Source organism: Rhinichthys klamathensis, unplaced genomic scaffold (genome assembly GCF_029890125.1).
Source record: "Rhinichthys klamathensis goyatoka isolate OS25496 unplaced genomic scaffold, OSU_Roscu_1.1 h1tg000103l_1, whole genome shotgun sequence".
NCBI lineage: Eukaryota > Metazoa > Chordata > Actinopteri > Cypriniformes > Leuciscidae > Rhinichthys > Rhinichthys klamathensis.
In genome coordinates, this window is record NW_026606642.1 from 3,126,044 (window position 1) to 3,150,572 (window position 24,529).

At 38.8% G+C, this 24,529-nt stretch overlaps 1 protein-coding gene across 1 annotated transcript; it reads right to left on the reverse strand.

Moving 5' to 3' along the window:
• Positions 1-164: 164 nt before the first annotated feature.
• Positions 165-23,297, reverse strand: LOC130087003 (uncharacterized). Its single transcript, XM_056253205.1, has 7 exons — positions 23,189-23,297; positions 21,035-21,352; positions 20,616-20,951; positions 16,986-17,291; positions 4,716-5,036; positions 4,297-4,632; positions 165-547 (listed from the first exon to the last, which is right to left on the reverse strand). The coding sequence occupies exons 1-7, from the start codon at positions 23,295-23,297 to the stop codon at positions 165-167; spliced, it is 2,109 nt and encodes a 702-aa protein (XP_056109180.1).
• Between the last annotated feature and the right edge of the window lie 1,232 nt (positions 23,298-24,529).

The following is a 24,529-nucleotide window of genomic DNA, read 5'->3' on the forward strand; positions in this document are numbered from 1 at the left end:
ACAGCAACACCAATTACTGCTATAACAAATGGAGACCAATCTTGTGCTGTAATGATAAAGAGATCAGCCAATCAGCAATCTGACCGTCATTTCTCACTGACATTTGCACCTGTCTGTTTTGGTTGTCAGTAATACTATAATATTAATAGATTGCTCAATTAACCTCAGGTAATTTGAGAACATGCTAATCTAAATATGGTTGTTGTTGTTACATTAAAAGACTTCAGATACTCACAACAGACAAAAAGATTGAATCTCCTGAATATGGTGCTCCGGTTGCCGGTGATATCGAGATGATAAAGTCCAGTGTGTTTAGTTCTGGTGTTCCTGATGGTCAGAGATCCGGTCTTGTAGTCCAGCTCCAGTTTGCCTCTGAATCTCCCATCAGCGCCATCAAATGTAGCGAAGATCCCATAGCTCATTTTTGCTATCACAGAGTCTCCATATTCACACCTCCATAGTATCACATCATCTCTGTGTATTTTAGAAACACCAGATTCTAGAGTGACAGAAGTTCCCTCCATCACCGACAGCCTGTTCCCTTCATCTGTCTCGACATAGTAAAACACAGGAGAACGTTCTCAGACAGAGATTAAGCATACAGTAAAACATTTACACATAAGGTATATGCCTTTTTACAAAGATCATCCATTTCTCGGAAAACAGCCGCATGTCAAAGACAGGCTCAAATATTCCAATAGCAATCAAGCTCAAGAGTAATACATCACACAATACATCCTCGGCATCAGCCAACCGCAAATAAGCCCATATTGAGGCATGTAACTAATCCACAATCCAGTGAGACAGTCTCTCTGAAATTCAATTGAGCATTCAATGTAAACCTGAAGCGAGTGTACAGGACACAACGGCGAAGCATAAGTGGCATCTGTAAACCATAACTAACTCCTTTGGGGTAAATGGCAGCCTAAAACACAATCATCCTGTCCAAACTCCAGACAAGCGGGGTTAATGTCTTAAATGAGATCACTCACAACGGAGTAGATCGAAGCGGCTCAAATGTTGGTTTAGAAAGTGCCTTTAGAACTAATGCCAAATCCCAGACAGGCATCATAGAAGGGTGAGGATGGTTTAGCTGCCTCGCTCCCTTCAAATCAATCTGTCACTTACTTATGCCTCCCAACAGAGCATTGGTTTACTTGGGCATGAAACGATGTGATAGCAGCCACATACACTTTATTGTCAAAAGTTTTGGGACGTCTGCCTTTATGAAATTTAATGACAACCAATTCTTAATCCACAGGGTTTAATATGGAGTTGGCCCACCCTTTGCAGCTATAACAGCTTAAACTCTTCTGGGAAGGCTTTCCACAAGGTTTAGGAGTGTGTTTTGGGGAATTTTTTACCATTCTTCTTAAAGCTGTTGTGGCAAAAATTCTGTTAAACATAATCACTGCGTAAGAGACACTCAGAGTCAAATTAATAAAAAGAGAAGTATTTATTCTTGCAAGAATAGGTTCAGTCTGACACACAGAAGTTACGCTGTGCATGAGAGTGACACGCAACAGGAAGAGATGAGACAGCCTTTATACTCTTTTCAAGGTTCCTCCTCACCAGCTGTACCTTTGACCCACTCAGATAAGGTCCCCACTGCTGTTTAGTTTCTACTTAAGGACACAAACTGGTACTGAAATAAACTGGCCAAAACTGACCGTCCCTAAGGTCAGTTGTCCTGTCCCATATGTTCCTGAAACGTCACGCACAAGCACGTACACGTATATTTTTTACTCATTGACTGGGTTCAATAGAAACACATGGCTCAGACTACCTAGTAATCTTCACTACTGATCAATGTAAGATTAAAATTTCCACAACAAAGCACATTTGTGAGGCCAGGCACTAATGTTGGAGGAGAAGGCCTGGCTCGCATTCTCCGCTCTAATTCATCCCAAAGGCATTCTATCGGGTTGAGGTCAGGACTCTATGCAGGCCATTTACGTTCCTCCACACCAAACGCACTCATCCATGTCTTTATTGACCTTGCTTTGTGCACTGGTGCACAGTCATGTTAGGACAGGAAGGGGTCATACCCAAACTGTTCCCACAAAGTTGAAGCATTAAGAGTTACTTTTACTGGAGCTGTATCAGCTCCAGAAACCACAGATGATTGGGCCATTTTGGCGCAACTAAAAGCAATGTCTCCCGAGACCTTCCTAGATATTGTTTAGCAAAAAATAACTAGGCTCTGACAGGACAAAACACATATTTGCCCTTTCTGGGCCAGCGGCTCTACAGTGCATCCCCTGCCAGGGTACAGCGTGTTAGGGAAAAACAAACAGGCAGGAGTTGTTAGGCAGAATTGTCTACTCTAAAGTCCTTCATCTCAATGAAGTTGAGCCATAGATGGTGGTTTAACACCACCAAGCGGCCCATGTTGCGACCCATGGCTTAGACTGTCCTCTTAGTATTCTGGAGAGCTAAGTCCATCACCGTATGTATCTCCTTGAATGTCTCTGGGTTTGGGCCCTCCTCATCCATATTCTTCAGTAGCTTGGCCTGCTACACATGCGATACTGCCATTGGGTGAAGAAGAGAATTTTCCTGTCTCAAAGAAGGCCTTCTCTGTTTTGTTTGTCTCATGGCTTGGAAGGAAACAATGCCTTGGACTTCCAGCCTCTAGCTGAAGGACAGAGGTGGGCCGCGAAGGCTTCCTCGGCGGGCGGCTGCTTGGCATAGGCCCAGCGGTCAGCTCCATAAACAGATGAGAGTAGCGGCCCATGCCAAATGGAGGGTGCATCATGACAGGAGGTTTCATCGTGCACCTCTGGAATGAAGGATACCTTTCTCTGGAGACTGCAGAAACCACTAATCCAGGCAGTTCTTTGATGGCTGCTTGAGAGCTGACCAGTCCAGTCTTAGCTCATCCACTGCTTTTGTGAGGATCCTCAGTAAATCAGCATTGGCAGGCTAACCGTTCGGCTCACTCACTTTGCTGTGGTAAGCGTCCTATTCCTGGAGTCTTTTTTCGAGGCAGTTTTTGACGTCATGTCATAGTCCGAGGCGCCAAATGAGATCAATTTGCGGCCTCCGTTGGAGGGGTGAAGAGTGTCCTCAGCGCAAGAGAGCGGAAACTCCACTGATCGCAACAAATGCGGGTGTTGGGCCAGCCTGAGATCGCTTAATGAGCCTCCTGAGCGTGGCTCCCGCTGGTTCCCGTCCCATGGCTCAATGACGGCGGGAGGAGGAAGCGAAGGAGCAGCAGAGACAGCGTTCATCACGATAGAGAGCCTCGTGAGCAGCATCCCAACAGTTACCACTTCACAATGCTGACAGCTGTGCCTGTCAAACGCCATCTCGTCGTGGTCCAGGCACAAGCTGCAAGCCTCGTATCCATTCGGGAGCCGAATCGTGACCCCGCACATGTTGCATTTCTTCAGGGGCCATCCTCTTCTCCACTGGAATGGATTGGTGAAGAGAGTGTTGTCCTTTTGAGAGCATAAATCTATGGTGAGAGTCAAATTCCAATAGCTTGAAGGAGAAAGAATCTGAGGCAATTATGTCCCTGTTTTATTGAATTTATTGAATGATTTTTACTTCTGCAAAACTGTGGCTGACATTTTTGCAGGGCTTTTATATCTGTAATATAAGCGGCAATGGATAATTCACCTCATATCATATTGAATGATAAAGGAAACGAGAATGTTCAAACCCTGAACAAACAAGTGTGTACCATGACAGCTATTGTACCAGCCCTGAAGTATTTTTCTTGAATGATATCAAAATAGTTTCATTTTCATTTATTTGATTATGTAGGTGTGTTGTTGCAAGTTTGAGACAGTAAGCTTGCCCATGAGCTCTTCTGATTGGCTGTGATTTGTGATTAATGTTGTCACGTATGGTGGACAGGAAAAAAAATGCTTATCACTGGAATCTTATCACATTGCATCTGGTGTTTAAAAAAACACAATTTGTCTGAACAGTGGAAAAAAGAAATTAAGCATCATGATTCAAACAAACTCAAACTCATAATAATCACATTCAAACCCTGATGACTGCACTAATGAATACTTAGACTTGAATATGCCTCTTCTGTGATGATTCATTTATTTTTATATTTTTTAAAGCATTAAGTGAAATTTTAGGGTGATACGGCTGTTCTCAGATCAAGAGTCACATTTAATAAAGAAAAAAGTGTGGTTTTCTCTCCTGAAAGCACTGAAAAATGGTATAAAACATTTCTGAGAACTTGGCAAGTGCGTTTACATTTAGATTTTGGAATTTGTTAATGACCCTGGAATGAAGTATTGATTCAAGCATTTCAATATTAAAATGACTCACCAATGATAGTAACTCTGAAAGTCTTGTGTGTGGTGTAACTGCTGCCGCTCTTGGTGATGTCGACTACATAAGGTCCAGCGGTGTTGGGTCTGATGTTAATAATGATGAGTGATCCATTCTGCTGGTTCAGATGCAGTCTGTCTTCAAATCTCCCATCAAGAACATTAGCAAAGATTTCAGCTGTTTGATTTTTTACTTGACCAATGAGTGTGTCATTAAACTTCCAGGTTATCTGATCATCTCTCTGTATTTCAGTAAGATCAGACGGTAGAATGACAGAGTCTCTCTCCAGTACCGGCACGATTGTCACTCCACCTGGCACCAGATTATTCACACCTAATGAACAGGAATATTTCTGTCAGAGAGCAAACACTTTCACCTTGAGTCTCAAACCTCACCTAAATACCTGACGTACTCACCACTGACATTGAATGTCTTGTTTGATATCCCTCTGTCGCCGTTGATCTCAAATGTATAAAGTCCAAAGTCTGTGATTCTAACTTTCCTGATCTTGAGATCTCCAGTCTGATTGTCTAGCTTCACTGTGTCATTGAATTTATCATTAACATATACCTTGTTCTCATTGGACTCACTACTGATTTCAGCAATAACGGCATCTCCAAAGCTCCACACAATCGCACCATCAGGTTTTTCAGTAACATCGGTATGTAGAGTGACAGAATCTCCGACAATCACCGATACAGACTCCACAACATCTGTCTCAGCAGCACCAGACACATCTGCAGAACACACAGAAACAGTTATTTACGTTGAATTTCACATTAAATATGAAAGCAGAAATATTTACGTTTATTTAATAAAAACAATATTTACGACAGATTTACTCCAATTAATGTCTCAAAGACAATTCAGAGAAATGAGATGCACTGGAAATGAGAGGAAATAGCTTTTGTAACATCATAAACTACTATTCTAAATTTTTTGATAGAAATTATTCAGTAAGAAATCATTAAATTGATCAAAACTGACAGTAAATACATTTATAATGTTACAAAAGCTTTCTATTTCACATTAATGTTGTTCTTTGAACTTTCTATTGATCAAAAGAATCTTGAAAAAAAAAACTTTTGTTTTTAACATTGATACAATGTTCTAAAAAACAAAATCTACAGTACACACTATTGCTGCTTTTTTTGGTACAAAATAAATGCAGCCTTGGTGAGCAGAAGAGAATTCGTTTAAACCATAAAAATAAATCTAAATGATCTAAAACTTTTAAATGGTAGTGTATAGAATTAAAAAAGGGAAGAAAAAAAACCTCCTTTAGAAGCCTTTAAGCTTCCTAAAACACGTTTCCACTTGCAACTTAAACTAAACACATTGGAGCGTTGCCAAAAAAATACTCTATTAAAAATCAAAAGTAAGCAAAAACACAACACTTACCGTTCACAACGAATGAGAAAAGAAAGATTATTTCAAGGCTCTTCATACTGGTGATAAGATTAGTCTGGGGACACGAGGCTCCAGCATGGATCCAGCAGCGCAATTTACAACGGAGCGCATCGAGGATCATAATTGTTTTCAGAAAGTCACGTGAAGGACATAAAAAGGATTATGTCGGCAGTTGAGTGTTTCATTAGGCGTGTTTAAACTTGACACCAAAAACCGGTACAGTCGAGTGTAGTGTACTTTGAATGCTTTATAAGCATCATGTTGTTGAATTTACCACTATTCATTTACTAAACCTACTTTTTGGCTATTTTTGTGTGGTTTGGTGTTCAGTGAGGAGGGATAAAGAAAAAACTTACATTCTTCTGCAAGAATGACATCAGATAGAAAATGTTCCTCCGTTTAGAAACATTTTCAGTTGATAATAATATATACATTATATTTCCAGGTAAATGTTATTCGAACGCTGTGGAGTAAATCTTCAGAGAAATCTAAATCTTAAACATTGTAGCCTATAAATGCTAAAACACATCTTTGTTAAAACAATATATAGGGTATTGAGATTTAGTTCAATTTTGAGTGGGGAGTAAGAGGTCTGAAAACACAGTAATATTAGTGAATATATACAGGAAAACATCCAAATGTTTATATGCAGAATTAAATGGACTAACCATTTCATTTAATGTGACAAATACACTTGGTAATTCGCCCTAAAATATTTTCAAATGTTTATATTCAGGCTAAATAAGTTGATACAATTCTGACTGGAATTTTTATTTTTTTTAAAATGTTTTAAGTCAACACACACAAAAAAGCATGTTTATATAAATAAATGTCAACATTATTTTTTTATATAATTATATTGAAGAACAGCTGTTAAGATTATTGCAAAATATTACATATAGCCTCTTTGTGTCTTTAAAATTATTTCATTTGCCATCTGATAAAAAACAAACAACATATATGTTGGCTAAATAGTAAGGAATTTCTCCTGTTGTTTTTAATTCCAGGTTATCAAATGACACTGAAATTAATAAAAAAAAACCACTATATTTCACCCAAATTGTTAGCATCCTAGACAGCAGGGGGCCAAAAGCTGTATTTCAAATTTTTTTAATAATTACTGGCAGTAATAGCACTGTTGAAAACGTTGCTATGATTGCTTTGGCAGTTCTATTAAATGCAAAATAATAATACATTTTTAAAAAAATCTCAGTGAGAAGCAACTGATGACAAGCCACGCCCATGTCCAAATACGACATCCAACCCGACCCAGAGCCGTTAAATATGACCCGACCCACATCCAAGTGTGACGTCAGAAGCCACGCCCATGTCCAAATATGACATCCAGCCCGACCCAGAGCCGTTAAATATGACCCGACCCACATCCAAGTGTGACGTCAGAAGCCACGCCCATGTCCAAATACGACATCCAGCCCGACCCAGAGCCGTTAAACATGACCCGACCCACATCCAAGTGTGACGTCAAAAGCCACGCCCATGTCCAAATACGACTGCAGCCGATTCTTAAAGGGATCCTATTATTCTTTTTCAATTTTAATTAGTATGTAATTTTGCTGTTTGAGAATAAAAAAGGGCTGGACTACAATGCATTTTTCCCGGAGAAGACTGTGTTGTCCCCATGTCAAAGAGACGTCGTTTTGTCCGCCCTGTTTCCAAAACCCGTTTGTTTGACCTTGCAGACAAACTTAGAGTGGTTCAAATTTATTTTAAACACTGTTACTGAACATTATAAACCCAACGTTTATCTGTGTGCTGTACATTTGACAGAGAACAGCTTCTTCCAGAACCTAAGAGAGTATACGCTCCTGAAATGGAGCAGTTCCCACTTTGTCGAGATAATCGGTTGTTTGTGGATCACTTTAAATATTACAACTCCCTTGGAGTCTCTTTTAAGATGTTTTAAGTCGGTGACTTTGAAACTATGAATGGCTGAGTCAGTGTGTAAAAGGTAATTCCGCCCACATAATGGTGTAGTTACAACATCTACAGTATAAGCAAGGGTGAACAGACCATATAAACCAGTCAAACCTTGACCCCTGATTTAGATCACGTGTCAAACTTCGCTCCTGGAGGGCCACTGTCCTGTATAGTGTAGCTCTGACCAGCCCCAAAACTCCTGCCTGGATGTTTCTAGTAATCCTCCAGACCTTGATAAGATGGTTCAGGTGTGTTTAATCAGGGTTGGAGCTAAACTCTGCGTTCATGTTTTTTTTTTTTTTTTTTTTTTTTTTTATTATTACAAGGACAATGCATATTAACATGACAAGTCAAAATATGCCAGAGTTAGCCAAAAGGCTAGTTTTCATCTGCAGTCCTAGGCCAGATGTACAATAGGCAACCTAAAAATACAATGTAATACAACAATTTAATTAAAACATAACAAAATACAGCAAACCATACAATTTCCAAAACCCAAAAAAATTTCAATGTTGACATATTTGCATCCTAAAAAGCCAAGTTTTAAAAGTAGAACGAAATTCATTATAACTATTTAATTCTCTAACTAATGTTGGGATCTCATTCCATTCTTTTGAGGCTTTAATGGAGAAGGCAGACTGGCTAAAAGCGGTTTTCCTGAAATTAATAACACAGTCCCTTCTAAGTGAACCTCTAGTGAGACGACTGTTATCCGATCTTAAACTCAGAAACTCACTAAGAGGTGGTGGGGCCAGGCCATTAAGAATTTTATAAGCTAAACAGCCATTTGAAAACTTAACAAAGTTTTCCCAACTCAACAATTTATATTTAGATCAAATTTTACAATGATGAAAATGACGTGGTTTCTTATCAAAACATTTTAGCGTTTGTTTATATAAAGTCTGTATTGGTAGCAAGGTGGAGTGGTTAGCCTGAGACCAAGTAGTGAGACAATAATTCAAATGTGAGAATATCATAGAGTGCATAAACATTTTGGCAGCTTGGGTAGACATTGAATTCCTGATATATCGAAAATTAGATAAATTGTATTTTATTTTCTTGACAGTTTTTGAAATGTGAGAATTAAACTTAAGTTTGGAGTCAATGATAATACCAAGATATTTAAATTCTGAAACAATTTCAATTTTTTCACCGGTAATAAATATGTCCGGATCAACTGCAGAGTTGGTGGTTTTACTAAAAAACATACCCACGGTTTTGGAGAGATTTAACTGAAGGCTACTGTGGTTTAACCATTCATTAATTTTAACCATAGCATTTGTAAGTTTGGCTGCCACAGCTGCTTTTGATGTTCCATGTATGTATAAAACAGTGTCGTCTGCATACATTTGAACTCTCACTTCTGGGCACGCACGTGGCAAGTCGTTAATATACATGTAAAACAAAAGGGGGCCCAATATAGACCCTTGGGGCACTCCAGTGGACAACTGAAGAGGTTCAGATTGAAAGCTGCCAATACGTACAGTTTGAGATCGTTGAGAAAGATAAGATTCTACCCACTTAAGAGCATTATTTGAAAAATTAAAATGTGATAGTTTAGACAGTAAAATATTGTGATTAACAGTTTCAAAGGCTTTCCTAAGATCTAAAAAAATAGCTCCAAAAACTTGTGCCTATCAAGCAATGATTTAATATTTTCGACAAAAAAACAGTTCGCTGTCTCAGTGGAGTAATTTGACCTAAATCCAAATTGTAATGGATGAAGGGAACATACCGAGTTATTCAAGTGATCCCTAATCTGTTGAGACACCCATTTTTCTAAAACCTTAGATATTACTGGCAGAATGCTAATAGGTCTATAGTTGGAAATAATTTGTCTGTCTCCTGATTTAAATAAAGGGGAAACAATAGCTAATTTCCAAGCATTTGGGAATTCCCCCACAGAGATCGATTGATTTATAATTTTTGTGATCGGGATAATCAATGACGAACCTAATTCTTTCAACATTGTATTATCCATACCAAAGACATCTTTCACTTTAGAAATATTAAGTGAACTGATTAAAGATTCTATATTACTTTCAGTAGCGCTGGAAAACACAAGGCTGTGCTCTGACGACAAGATAGGGCATTTACTAATATCTATGTGTGAGAAACCCTGTGCAATAGATGCCACAGAGTCTACAAAATAGTTGTTAAAAGCTGTAGCAACCACGATTGGATCAGAAATACTTTTCCCATTTAACATAAGATCAACAGGTTTTTTGTCTTTATGTTCCTGCCCCAGCAATTTATTTAATTGATCCCAAATCAATTTTGAATTGCCCCCTGCATTGTTTATAATAGTCAGAAAAAAATCAGCCCTTGACTTTCTTAACTGAGATGTAACTTTATTTCTCAACATTGCAAAACGGTGTTTATCAGTACTTAATTTAGAATTATTAGCCTTTTTTTTTGCAAGATCACGTTCTTTCATCATATTAAAAATTTCAGCAGTAATCCATGGGAGACTTTTCTTATAATTGAAGCATTCCTCGCATTCATGGCATATGAATTCCTGTCATGGCACGGCATAATTCATGTCATGGCATAATTACCGTAGTCTCGAGATCAGAGCTGTTCACGTCCTCAGACTTTGAATTATGCATTTCTGAAACATAAATCCCTAAATGAATCTGCAGAGGTCAGGTGTTACAGCAGTCGTGTGGTACAAGTAGGAGTTTTCAGAAATTTCCTAATCTAACAAGCTACTAGGAAATTACAGCTTTTTACAATTATAGTGATGACATCATGACGCATGTCTGACATATGAATCTCTGTTCTTCAAATGAGTCAGGGCTGCATGACGCTGACGAACTTGCTGGGAAAGGGATAATTGTAGCAGACTTAACTCATCCTTCCTTCTGGACATTTTGACCCGGAAAATATTCTGAGTGTTCATCGGAGGGGTCCAAGATCCCAAGGACTTTGTCACACTTGAATCACGAATACACACACACAAAATTGAATGGAATCGAGGAGTTTTGGGGTTTAAATTAAAAAAAGTAACAAATCCTTCCCTCGCGGCTCAATTTGACCCCCATAGGAATGAATGGAATGCGAGGAATGCTTCAGTACACATAAACACATTAAAATGCTCAAAATTCAAACTAAAAATACTAAAACCTTACCATTTTTTTCATAATGTTTACATGTGTATCTGAATGCATAATGAAGAGAAATAACTTTATGAAACATGTTATATATTTTTTCCCTCCACAAGAGTTCGGGAAACAACTCTTGATAATTAGCATCAGTGTTTCATGAGTCTGTAACTAGCCAACAGTTTTACAGCCTGTTCACTGACAACACCTGCTCAGAACAAGTAGTCTAGTCTATTTTCGTTATCACACGATGACTGACATATTGTCACATTATAAACATCTCTCTCTCCAAATAGGCTTCATAATTTTATTAGCACTAAATTAAAGTGTATTGCATAGGTGATGTTATAGGTCACTTTTAAAATCATGTCATATTTTATAATTATATCCTGGCCATGGATGCATTAATCATCGCATGTAAGATATTTTGAGCTAAATTAAAAGGTGCATTCATTTTTTTTCATAAGTTTAAAGAATTTAAGGAATAAGCTTAAACTACTATATATTTATTATTTATCTAGTAATTCAAATATAGTAAAAATTTGCATTAAAAATATAATCAAAACGCAATAAAATAAGCTTTAAATAAAATTTAGGTTTTGGATCATTTTGACCCGCAAGGGAAGGATGAGGGTTCAAATATGGAACTATTGCCTGGAAAGGTGAAATATTAAAAATGTCAATCAGAACCTCTGAAAGCAGATCCGCTCCTCCACATACGCTGAAGATCATTAGTAGAAAAATAATGAGTTGCTGAATTCCAGAAACATTCAGTTTCCTGGAATTGTTCACGTGATTCTGCTAGTTTCTGCCAAAAGTTTCGTTCACCCACAGAGGAAACAAACCACTGGAGCTCGAGCATCACTTTGAGCAAGCCAATGTTACAACAAATTCACAACTTGTTTGACACAAACAATGACAACTTGACTGCTGTTAGAGAATTTTCCCCAGATAATTAGCATCAGTGGTTCATGAGTTTGTAACAGTTAAACAGCCTGTTCACTGACAACACCAACTCAGAACAAGTAGTTTAGGCCTATTCATATTTTCGTTATCACTCGATGACTGACATATTGTCACATTATAAACATCTCTCTCTCCAAATAGGCTTAATAATTTTATTAGTACTAAATTAAAGTGTATTGCATAGTCGATGTTATAGGTCACTTGTAAAATCATGTCATATTTTATAATTATATCCTGGCCATGGATGCATTAATCATTGCATCTGTCTTTCTAAGATGTCAGGTAAAAAGCAATTAAGCATCCTCTCATTCGCCCTGAGAGGAAAGGCCAGGTAAGAGGATAATTTGCTGATCTTTTTGCAAAAAAACCCCCCAAAAAAAACAAACAAACACAAAAATCGTAGAATACAGTTAATGTGACTGATACTGAATATGTAATGCAAATGTAAAAATATAATGGAAATGCAATTACACGGCCTGTGACTAATACTGAATGTGTAATGCAAATGGAAAAATATAATGGAAATGCAAATACATTGTTGAATGATTATAAACATGGTATTTTGCCTGTTAATGCTGAAAATGATATGACAACAATAAGGTCTAAATGTAACTGGCCCCTCTAACAGTACAACTGGCCCCAGCTTGGCCCCCCCCCAGTTGAAATGGTCTAGAACCGCCACTGCCGGCTTGGTCGGCCCAATGGGGGCATCCGATCAGCGGGTGTGTGTTACTGTGTGTTAATGTTTGACTATTCCTTTTAACTCTAATGAAATAATATCAAAGTCAGTTAGAATAATCAAATGTAAGAATTTATTATGTCAGGTAAATTTATCATATTTCATAATCAGTTAAAGATAATCAATACAAAACATAAAATGCTCTGGAATAAAGAGAAGACGAACCCGACATTAGGAAATACGTGAAGCTGAGAGTCTCGGAAGGGGGTTAATGCACGAGGGGGAGTTCAAGTGTTAATTTTCAGCAAGGTCCTTTGTCCACTCAATGAGTGGTAGTTCCCATTAATATACTACAAGCAGAATGCATCTACTACTAGTGCGCCACCTAGTGTCCTAACCAGGACTTCAACAGTTCAAGATTAGTGCCACCATCCAGTAATAATATTAATATTAATAATTACTAAAATTACAGTTGATTAGACTCAGTCACTTATTGTGACTTACAGTCAGTTATTTCTGATTACAATCTCAATAATTTGAGACAAACTGTCAGATTCTAGTCATTATGGAAAAATAATTTTTATTGACATTTATCACATGAACATATGATGAACTTTTAAGTTCATTTCATTGTTTCAGAAAAAGGAGATGCAAAGTATTCATAGTATTTATATAAAAAATAAAATAAAACTCAAACTTGCCTTACATATAAAGATTTTGACCAGATGCAACAAGTATTATTATATCACAGTGAAAGCATACATTTCCCATTCCCTTTATCTCAAAGTCAACTGTGAGGATAATGCGGTGCACAACAACATAAGATTTTACAGTAACATAAAAATATAAAGCAATATATCTGCAAGCAGCCATTACCGGGGCCAAGCGCAAAGACGACGACAAGACATGGCAAGATGGCTGGGAGTGTCAGACCAACTGCAGCAAGGAGAAATTCAAGAAATTCAAAAAGGCTGAAAAATCATATACATTAACTAAAAACAGATTTAATAGATTATCACTTTCGACCAATAGGTGGCGTAGTTACAAAATTGATGTGATGTGGTCAGAGTCTGATGACCATGACAAACCTCAAGACCAGTGGCATTACAATAGGCAGATTTATTCAAAAGTTATTAGCATTTTTGGAAATTTTGTTATAACTTTTTTATAGTACCTTCAAGTCATGGTGCTGATGACTCATGACTCTATTGAGGTTCGTAACGATGCGCTAACGCGCTCATAAAGTATAGCATTTAATATCACAGTACTGTATTGAAGTCAATGGGAATTTCATGTTTTTTATATTATAGCGCCACCAAAAGGCTCAATCCCACCATTTTTTTATGTGTCCTCAGAGTGAGCCCATACATCTGTGTGTTAATTTTGGTGAAAATATCTCAATTTGCTTCGGAGTTATAGACATTTATAAGAAAAAAACACGTAAAAAATAACTGACACCTGACTTTGATTGGATTTTACTACCACTTACTATTAATATTTTGACATTTGGGTATTAGCATATAGCCAATGACCTATGTTTCCAAACTTGTGACGGTGGTTTCATCTCAATCGGTCCAACGGTTTCGAAGATATTGGCAAATGTTTTTTAAGCGCTAAATCACAACGCTACACAAACCGTAAGGCGAAACCTAGCATGTTTGATATTGTTGTACTTGGCAAGGATTCGGGAGTCTAAGGAGATGACTCACGTGAGAATAAGTCAACCACACCCAAAGTTATAAAAAGTAACCACTAGGTGGCGCTGTTTCGAAACTTCTCAGGCTCCTTCAGGGCATCGTGGTGATGACCCATACCAAGTTTCCTGACAATTCGTTCAAGTGTTCAGAAAATACAGCATTTTAGCACATTCAAAATACAGCATTTTAGCACATTCAAAATGTCCGACAGCTAATTGACTCGGCATGACGCCCTGAATCCAACGGGACTACTTTTATGATTTTTGGACAAACCGTTCAGAAGTTATAAGCAAAAAAAGCAATTTTTCGTATCTCCGGACCAGTAGGTGGCGCTGTGCCGAAACGCAGCATGTAGTCTCAGGTCATGCTTGTGATGACATGTACCAAGTTTGGTCTGAATACAATAAAGCGTTGCGGATATACAGCCTTATGTCCAATTTGGGTAACCTGACTCCGCATATTCATCTGGAAACCTTCCGTTGAAGTAGTTTTGGTAAGGGGCGAAAATACTGGTTAGCTGATTGGCCTATGTTGGTGATAGACGTGCCAAATCAACCAATCAGATCAACGAAGCATATGACGTACTAACAGAGCGTATCTTTTCCTCTGAGAAAAGCCTCCAGAGCAGTGTTTTGCTCTTCTTTCAGTGAAGAAATACTCTGTAATTCCGATAAAACTTGCTCGATAGCCACGCTGATGCTAGTTTCATCCGCTGAAGCCGACATGTTCTTTAGACTGAACTGTCGCGCTTCTCGTTGCGTCACACCTCAACCCGCCTCAAAGCCAACGCTGATTGGACGTTCGTTTGGTGAACTGCTCCCAAACTTTCTTTAACGGAAAGTATCCAGACTGATCTGCGAGTGAAACCTTGAAAGCTCGCGAGATCAGGATGGTCTCACGAGGCTACAATTTGGGGTGCTCTTCATAAATTTAATTTGCATGTTATTCGATAACGGTTGGGTTTATCAAAAATTTTTGGTAAATTTTTGCATCATAGTCTGGAGATGATCTCGTTATATTTTTGTGAAAATCGGAAGCAACGGCCTAGGAGGAGTTGGGGTGCAATCGAATCGTCTTGAGCTAAGGAATAAGTGGAAAAAAGAGTTATTATGGTTCAAAAGTTGTTGAACTTTGGACAGTTGGTGGCGCTAGAGGAATTGGTTTTGAGACTCCAAATTTGCTATGGTGACTTTTCAGTGTGCCAAATTTCATAACTTGCCCGCAAGCGGTTCTATGGGCTGCCATAGACTCCCAGTCAGAAGAAGAAGAAGATTAATAAGAACCTTCGGTGCTTGGCCCCTAAATATAAAAGAGATAAACAGTGTAACACATATGTACGTTTGCTATCTTGAAGCCACACATGCTATTGATCATTCCTTAGATCAGAAGCCTGAAATGTTAAAGGTGAAGATCTTAATTGATTCAGTGATAGTTCAGTACACATTATTTATAATAAACTCATACATCATTTCATAACAAGCAAATTCACAGATGTTGTGATGAAATACAATTTGTTTTTATGACACTGAATTCACATGAACATACAAAGATCTTCCAAAATCCTGACTTTAAAGCACTCTTTTCCTTGGTTGCTAAAAAATAAAAACTTGTGAGGAGTCTGAGAATCTGACAGTATTTTAGAAATGGCAAATGGCAAACAATGACTCAGATTGCATTATATTTGCATTAATGTTGCTAGAACCATGTTTTGATAATGTATATAAATCGTACAGTAACATTCTATTGTGAAAAAAAAACCTAATAAAACTGCAAAGCATCAGTGCTTGAACATTGATCAATGTGGACATCAGAACAACAGCGTTTTAATTCATTAAATGATTCCAGTTGAAAAGCTCATAGTAAGGATGATTCCTCCTGATGAATCTTTCTGAGACTTGCTAAATAATTTGTTGGCTGAACTTCATCTTTTACCTCCATTCCAGTACATCAGCTCCAGTGTGATTGCACATATCTGATAACCCGACGCAAAAATGCAAACCATCACTCTCATATTACATCAGAAAGGTTAACTGAAACACAAATACAAGAGATAAGATCAGATCATGAGATACGATCAACAACATACAGAAAATAATCTTTCACTGTTTGAACTGAAAAGGTTTTATTAAACGTAATTCCATGATGTTTAAAAAATAATCCAGGTAATAGAACAAAATAAGAGGCTGCTTAAAAACACACACAAAAAAGTAATATGTGTCCAAAACTAACATTTGCAAAGTAAACAAGGCAGTGATTTGGATGACAAGACTGGTGTTATTTGCCAAAAGTTTCCTGCTACATTTGACATTACGGTCTTTTTTAAACTGACAAGCCGACCACTGATGACAGCATCAGTATGGACAATAAAAAAGCCACAAAACAAAAACAAAGCCAGCGCAAACACAACATATTTTGTTAGCAATTTTGTTTATATGTACTGCAAACAACAGCACAAACAGTATCTTACCTGATATTCGGGATTCCTCCTGATGCCCGTTTAAAAAAAATCTTAAATATCAAATGCTTCACTTGTTATATCAGCTGTTTGTAATACTTACCATTTTTTGTTTGACGAGGGACCCTGTTTTGACAGCAAATCACAACTGCAGCTCCAACCAAGACCAGAAGCAGAACAGCAACACCAGTTACTGCTATAACAAATGGAGTCCAATCTCTTGCTGTAATGATAAAGAGATCAGCCAATCAGCAATCTGACCATCATTTCTGATTGGTTTGCACCTTTCTGTTTTGGTTGTCAGTTACACTATAATATTAATAGTTTACTTAATTAACCTTAGTTAATTTCAGAGCAATTTCAGAACTTGTTTTCACAGTGCTGATCTTATTATGGTTTTTATTATTAGCCTACATTAAAAGACTTCAGATACTCACAATAGAGAGAAAGATTGATTCTCTTGAATATGGTGCGTCGGTTGCCGATGATATCGAGATGATAAAGTCCAGTGTGTTTAGTTCTGATGTCCTTGATGGTCAGAGATCCGGTCTTGTAGTCCAGCTCCAGTTTCCCTTTGAATCTCCCATCAATGCCATCAAATGTAGCGAAGGTCCCATAGCTCATTTTTGCTATGTCTCCATATTCACACCTCCATATTATCACATCATCTCTGTGTATTTTAGAAACACCAGATTCTAGAGTGACAGAAGTTCCCTCCATCGCCGACAGCCTGTTCCCTCCATCTGTCTCGACATACAGTAAAACACAGGAGAACGTGCACAGACAGAGATTAAGCATACAGTAAAACATTTACACATTTGGCATAATGCTTTTTACAAAGTTCATCCGTTTCTTGGAAATGAAAAAGTCACAATAGAGTCAAAAACAGTAGCAAATAGTCAAACAGTCAAATATTTCAATAGCAATCAAGCTCAAGAGCAATACATCACACAATACATCAATAGCATCAGCCAACCACAAATAAGCCCATTTTGAGGCATGTAACTAATCCAGAATCCAGTAAGACTCTTTGAAATTTGATTAAGCATTCAATGTAAACGTGCAACGATAGTACAGGACACAGCGATGAAGCATTCATGATTTACACTTACAAATAAGTCAGATAGAATAAATGGTATGAGTATTTGACGTGTTGTCTGAGGAGAGGGCTCTGAGCTTGTGTAACCCATATAGAATATGCTATCACGATAGGGTTAATTAGTGGAGTGTCGAAATTACATGATGCCATTAGAGGGCCCACTAGGAACACACCGCAACATTGAAAGCACAAGTCCTGATTGTTCTGGGAAGAGGGATATAATGTCTCTGATCCATTACTTACAGTAGATGGCGGTGATGCTCTTTTTAAGAATGCGAATCACCAATAAGCCCAAATAAGAAGAAGAAGAAGAAGAAGAGGGAGTACTAGTACTGTTTTTATGTTCTTCTGTAGCGATTTGCCGTTGTATCAAGTTGCATTAGAAAAAGCTCTAGTTCACGTGGCGAAAATACATAGAAAAACAGTAAGATATCTAATCAATTATAATCAGGAGTTGTGTGGATAAGATAATATTTTACTAGTAACCCGAGGACTGCATTGTTGGAGACATTTTCTGTTGTTCTCCACCGTGTTTTCTGCCGAACCGACTTCGATGGCGAGCCTGTCCCAGTGAGTGATATTCTACAGAAGGAACGTTTGGACTCAGTGTGGCCGGCTGTGCCGGATTTTTTTCTGCGGAGTGATTGAACTGTTTCGTATCCAGACCTCGTATATTAGATTCCATGGATTCCAGATAATGAAACTTGAATGTGTTTTGGTTTACTACCCGGGTAGATTGACTTTATATTTTCCCAAGGACAATTTTTTTTGTTTTTCAATTTTTTTTTACTAAATGAAAGAGCTTTACTTTATTTTGGGGTATTTTCTAATGTAAGATAAAATAATTCTGTGAATAGTGTGTTGCACAGTGATTGTGTAATAAACCTGCCAGCTGTTCTGTTTAAAAGAAAAATGAGTCTTGTCAATTATTGCTCAGAGCCTAGGTAATAGATACATAGCTATCATTCTAATTCAGTTTAGAGGTGCTACACTCGGTATTCGGCCCTAACCCAGAGTACTCCCCCAAAAAGTCACAACTAACATGGGACAGCAGCCAGAATATTATGTTGATGACCCCCAGAAAACTTGTAGAGTGCGAAGCTGAAGGTGTGCCAATCGTAAGGAGGGGTTAGTCATTGGATCAGAAGGGCTTCTTGCGTCAGATGAGAGTTTGATGGTCGTGGCATCAGAGGGTGAGCCTCGCTGGTAGTCAGCTGTGGAAGGTCACTCATAGGTGAGCTCTTGCGGGAACAGGAGAGATAACCTTTCTTCGGCAGTGAAGTCGGGTTATATGGTAAACTGAACTTCTGGAGAAGGTAGCGCTGCTGCAGCAGTAGTTTTATGTTGAAAGGAGAAACGAGGATCCTGTAGGAGCAGAGGAGATGACACTGATGCAGCAGTGGAACTAAATATGCTTTTCAGCTAGTATTTCCCAATTATCCAATGGATAAGTTGGACGGAGCTCCTGCTGGAGCGGAGGAGGTAGCCCTGCTGCGACAGTAGATGTATACTGAAAACTGCTGAGGACTGTAGGCGAGTCGATTGCATATATATATGTATACAATATATTTATAGCCGAAGGGCAGAGGTGGGCCGCACCTCAATGGGTGGCTGCTTGGGATAGAAGCCCCAGCGGTCAGCTCCATCAACAGAAGGGGGGTGCACCATGACCGGGAGGTCTAATCGTGCAACTCTGGACAGAAGGGTGCCTGTCTCTGGAGACTGCAGAAACAAGTAATCCAGGCAGTTCTTTAATGGCTGCTTGAGAGCTGACCAGTCCAGTCTTAGCTGATTCAATGCTTTTGAGAGGATCCTCAGTAGCTCAGTATCGGCGGGCTAACCGGTCGTCTCACTCACATTGCTGTGGGGAGCGTCCTCTTCCTGGAGAACTAGTCACTTGTTCCATGGCCGGTGTTGACAATTTATGGTCTCCGTCTGAGGAGCGGAGACTCCACTGATCGCGGAAAACACAGGTGTTGGGCCAGTCTAAGATCGCTTAAAGAGCCCCCGGAGCATCGCTGCCACTGGTTCCTGCCCCATGGCTCAACGGTGGCGTTCAGCACAATAGAGAGCCTCGTGCGCAGCATCCCAACAGTTACCTCTTCACAGTGCTGACAGCCGGCCCAGGCACAAGATGCAAGCCTTGTATCCATCCCGGAGGCGAATCAAGCCCCCACACATTGCAATCCTTCAGGGCCATCCTCTTCTTCATTGAAACGCTGAAGGGGATTTGTGAAGAGATGTGCAAGATCGTAAGGGAACGCATGTGCGCTTGATCTTCATTGGCCTATGCAATTGGGCTTCAGTATCTGTGCGCGCCTGGAAAAAGTGCGCATCGAGGGTGAATATCGACCGCAAAGGGGACACTCGCGACCACCCTTCTGAAACCTAAAAAGACTAAATGGGACACCCTCTGGTCTCATGGACTTAGTGGACACGCGTACGTGGCAGCCAAGTCTACAAGACCAAAAGTTCATGAAGTGTGCCATTAGTAGTCCACTTATCCAATTTGTTGCAAGTGTGAGACAGCAAGCACGCACATGAGCTCTGCTTATCCCTGGAATCTTATTACATTGCATCTGGTGTTAAAATAACATAATATGTCTGAACAATGGAAAAAAATTAATTAAGCATCTATGATTCAAACAAACTCAAACTCATAATAATCACATTCAAACACTGATGACTGCACTGATGGATACTTGAATATGCCTCTTCTGTGATGATCATTCTTTAATTCATTTATTTGTATATTTTTTGAGGCATTAAGTGAAATTTTAGGGTGGTACGGCTGTTCTCATCACGAGACATTTAAAAAAGAGAAAAGTGTGGTATTCTCTCATGAAAGCACTGAGAAATGGTAAGAAACATTTCTGAGAACTTGGCACGTGCGTTTACATCTAGATTATTAATTGATTTGTTAATGACTCTGAGATCCTTAATGCATTTCAATATTAAAGTGACTCACCAATGATAGTAACTCTGAAAGTCTTGTGTGTGGTGTAACTGCTGCCGCTCTTGGTGATGTCGACTACATAAGGTCCAGAGGTGTTGGGTCTGATGTTAGTAATGATGAGTGATCCATTCTGCTGGTTCAGATGCAGTCTGTCTTCAAATCTCCCATCAAGAACATCAGCAAAGATTTCAGCTGTTTGAAATTTTAGTTGACCAATGAGTGTGCCATTAAACTTCCAGGTTATCTGATCATCTCTCTGTATTTCAGTAAGATCAGACGGTAGAATGACAGAGTTTCTCTCCAGCACCGGCATGAGTGTCACTCCACCTGGCACCAGATTATTCACACCTAATGAACAGAAATATTTCTGTCAGAGAGCAAACACTTTCACCTTGAGTCTCAAACCTCACCTAAATACCTGACGTACTCACCACTGACATTGAATGTCTTTGATGACATCCCCCTGTAGCTGTTGATCTCAAGTGTATAAAGTCCAAAGTCTGTGATTCTAACTTTCCTTATCTTGAGATCTCCAGTCTGATGGTCCAGCAGCAGTCTCTCTCTATTGGGGTTAACAAGTACTATGTTCTTATTAGATTCACTGCTGATTCTAGCAATGAGATATTCTCCAAACCTCCACTCAATTACACCATCTCTCTGTATTTCAGTAACATCTGTATGTAGAGTGACAGAATCTCCCACAATCAGCGATACAGACTCCACAACATCTGTCTCAGCACCAGACACATCTGCAGAACACACAGAAACAGTTATTTCCTTTGAATTTCACATAAAATATGAAAGCAGAAATAAAATCACCCATCGGCTAAACAATATATATGACAGATTTACTCCAATTAATGTCTAGAAGACGATTCAGAGAAATGAGATGCACTAGAAATGAGTTGCACTAAAAATGAGATGAATTGGCTTTTGTAACGGCATAAACTACCAATCTAGACATTTCTAGTAAAAAAAAACTTTCTCTCTCTCAGATAAATGCTGTTCTTTTGATCTTTCTATTCATCAAAGAATCCCGAAAAACTGTTCTCAACATTGATAATAATAAAATGTTACATGAGCAGCAAATCAGCATATTAAAATAATCTAAAAGATCATGTGACACTGAAAACTGGAGTAATGATGCTGAAAATGCAGCTTTAAACACAGGAACAAATTACATTTAAAATAATTTTTGCTATATTTTGGTACAAATAAATACAGCCTCGTGAGCAGAAGATAATTATTTTAAAAAACATAAAAAAAATAATATTTCTGATTAAAACTTTGAATAGTAGTCTAGTGTAAAATAAGAAAGTGGAAAAAACACACTAGGGGTTCTAAAACACGTTTCCACCAGTAAATAGAACCAAAGCATTGCAGTGTTACACTTACCGTTCACAACTAATGAGAAAAGAAAGATTAATACAAGGCTCTTCATATTGATGATAAGTTGAGTCTGGTGACACTGAGGCTCCAGCATGGATCCAGCAGCACAATTTAAAACCAAGGGCGTCGAGGATCTTAATGTTTTCAGAAGTCACGTAATTGGAGTACGGGAATTTGCTGGCACTTGCCTGTTTCATTAGGCGTGTCAAAACTTGACCCCAAAAACTGGTACAGTCGAGTGTAGTTGAGCTTTAATGCTTTTTTTGTCGTTGTTGAGTTTATTTATTTTCAAGCATTAAAACCTAAAATCGAACAAGAGAACAACACAGAAAGAAAGAAAAAAAATATTATTATGGCTCACCACTTCAATAAATCAATCTGGAAAAAGGTGAAAGAAAGAAAGAAAGAAGAAAATTAAATGATTGAACAAACAAGATGCCTTCCATATTGACACTTAAATATACCTTACATATTTAAACCTCATTAAACAAACCCTAAGAATAGAGGATATATTTAAACAACGCATTCTCATCCTAGGGCGCCATATACTGACGCTTTTGCCATTTCGTCTACATCCAACGCACATGGCACCCTTTAGCGTCAATATGAGACGCAGATAGATATGGGTAGGTTTAGGTCTGGGGTAGGATTAGGGTTAGACCGCTAGGAGGCGCCTTCTGGCCCATATCTTTCCAGGCCCGGTTCTACGGGGGTGCTTGAGGGTGCTAAGCACCCTCAAACAAAAGTGAAAGCACCCTCAGATTAAATTTGTATTAGCACACATGTAAACGAGATTTTGCCGACAAAAGAAACACAGATGGATTTCACACTCATAGGCAGCCTACATATAATACACAAAATAAATCCATTAACTCGATTTTTTCAAATCAGAAATTATTTCATTATGCTTTCATGTAACATGTTTAATGCATTGGATTGGTTGTGTCCTTTCGCGATCGTGATACGCATAGGTGAAGCTGTCTCTTTAATTGCCCACTTTGCTTGCGTGTGTGCGTCCCGCTCAGGAAATTCGTTAGCTGACTTTCTGACACGGGGCTGCCTTTAGGTAGCCTTAAAATATTAATTGTCCATTTTTAATCATGGGCATACGAAATTGGCTCAAGAAAGCTCAAACCTCTACATCACAACAAGACGAAATGACAGCAGCGAACCCCACCCTACAACCTCGCTCTCACCACATGACACCCATTCAAACACCGGCGATAAATCCCAGCAAGTGCCACGGCCGATGGCGCCGACGCCACCGATACTGCTGATATTTGGGGAAAAAGCACTCTGTAACATTTCTTAACTATATCATATGATATAAATGTAAAGGACAAAAACTCGTACAGGGACATAGGCTACTCGATCATGCAGACGCATATCGTTTAACATAACAGCAATTACAATATTGTCGTAGACAATAGGTATCGCTCAGCCCTATTTTGAGCACCCTCACTATTTTCAGAAGCACCCTCAGTGATTTGGTTCTAGAACCGGCCCTGTATCTATCTGCGTCTTGTAAGGATTCAGGGCGGATCTAATCCGTGGGGAATTTGCATAAATTAATTAATAATTGGTAATTAATAATTATTCATACATGTTTGGATTAGATCAGTCTTACATTGAATTTACTCTCCCTCTAAGGGAGGATCTATCATTTTACCTGCATGCATACGTGTATCCTTGCATTTTAACTACAAGTTGATTGCATAGATCACGTTTTACAGACAGGTAAAATTTAATTAGCTCAATTGTCAGATTAATATTGGGGGAATCCCACATATCATCTTACTTCATAGGATTTCAGGAAACGCAATTCTCTGGCCAGAAGAACTGGGTTTTCTGCCCTATAAACACATACTCTTTAAAGTATTTTTAATTTATAAAGCCGTAGCTTGATCTATTCATTTCAGAGACCTGGAGTATGAGCAGACACAGTAACATCAATCAAAATGAATATAATGGATTTAATAAAGGCATGACTACTTATGTATTTACTACGGTTACACGGGATATATGTATTTACAAACACATAGACATCAATGAACAATACAATAAGACATCAATGAACGAGAAATGCGTAAAGTTTGGACAATGGATAACTTACACGCGTGAGCGAGTAAGAGAGAGAGGAAAGGGGATGGGGAGAGAGAGAACAGAGAAATTGGGAGAATTTCATTGGCAGGAAGACATTCACCTCTCTGATAACAACACGAAACATCATCTTAAAACTTCTTAGAAGCTCTATAAAGAGATATACTTGCGCAAGTTTCTTGGTCTCTCTGTATCGCGGCAATCCTGCGCGGCCTTGTCTGGCCGCGTGCGTGAGAGGATTCCTTTGTGTGTGAGGAAGCATCACGTGGGCTGCTTGGCGCGCGTGTTGAACGGAGGTTCACAGTCTTTGGGGTAACATTACCAAAGGAAAATAGTTCGGCTGAGTTCGTTTCACTTCGTAGAACGGAGGAATCACGAGGAGTTAATGTTCCATCTGTGCATGGCTGGCGAAGAAGCGCGTGCTTCGCTCGGTCCGG

What these genes read in the sequence shown, in the direction of transcription:
- LOC130087003 (XM_056253205.1), bottom strand. Translation starts at nt 23,297, where the DNA reads ATGTTACAGAGTGCTTTTTCCCCAAATATCAGCAGTATCGGTGGCGTC. An exon ending in AAAGACATTCAATGTCAGTG is followed by an intron (nt 20,952 to 21,034) that starts GTGAGTACGTCA and finishes TCTGTTCATTAG; the next exon opens with GTGTGAATAATCTGGTGCCA. An exon ending in TTTCAGAGTTACTATCATTG is followed by an intron (nt 17,292 to 20,615) that starts GTGAGTCACTTT and finishes ATGTCGAGACAG; the next exon opens with ATGGAGGGAACAGGCTGTCG.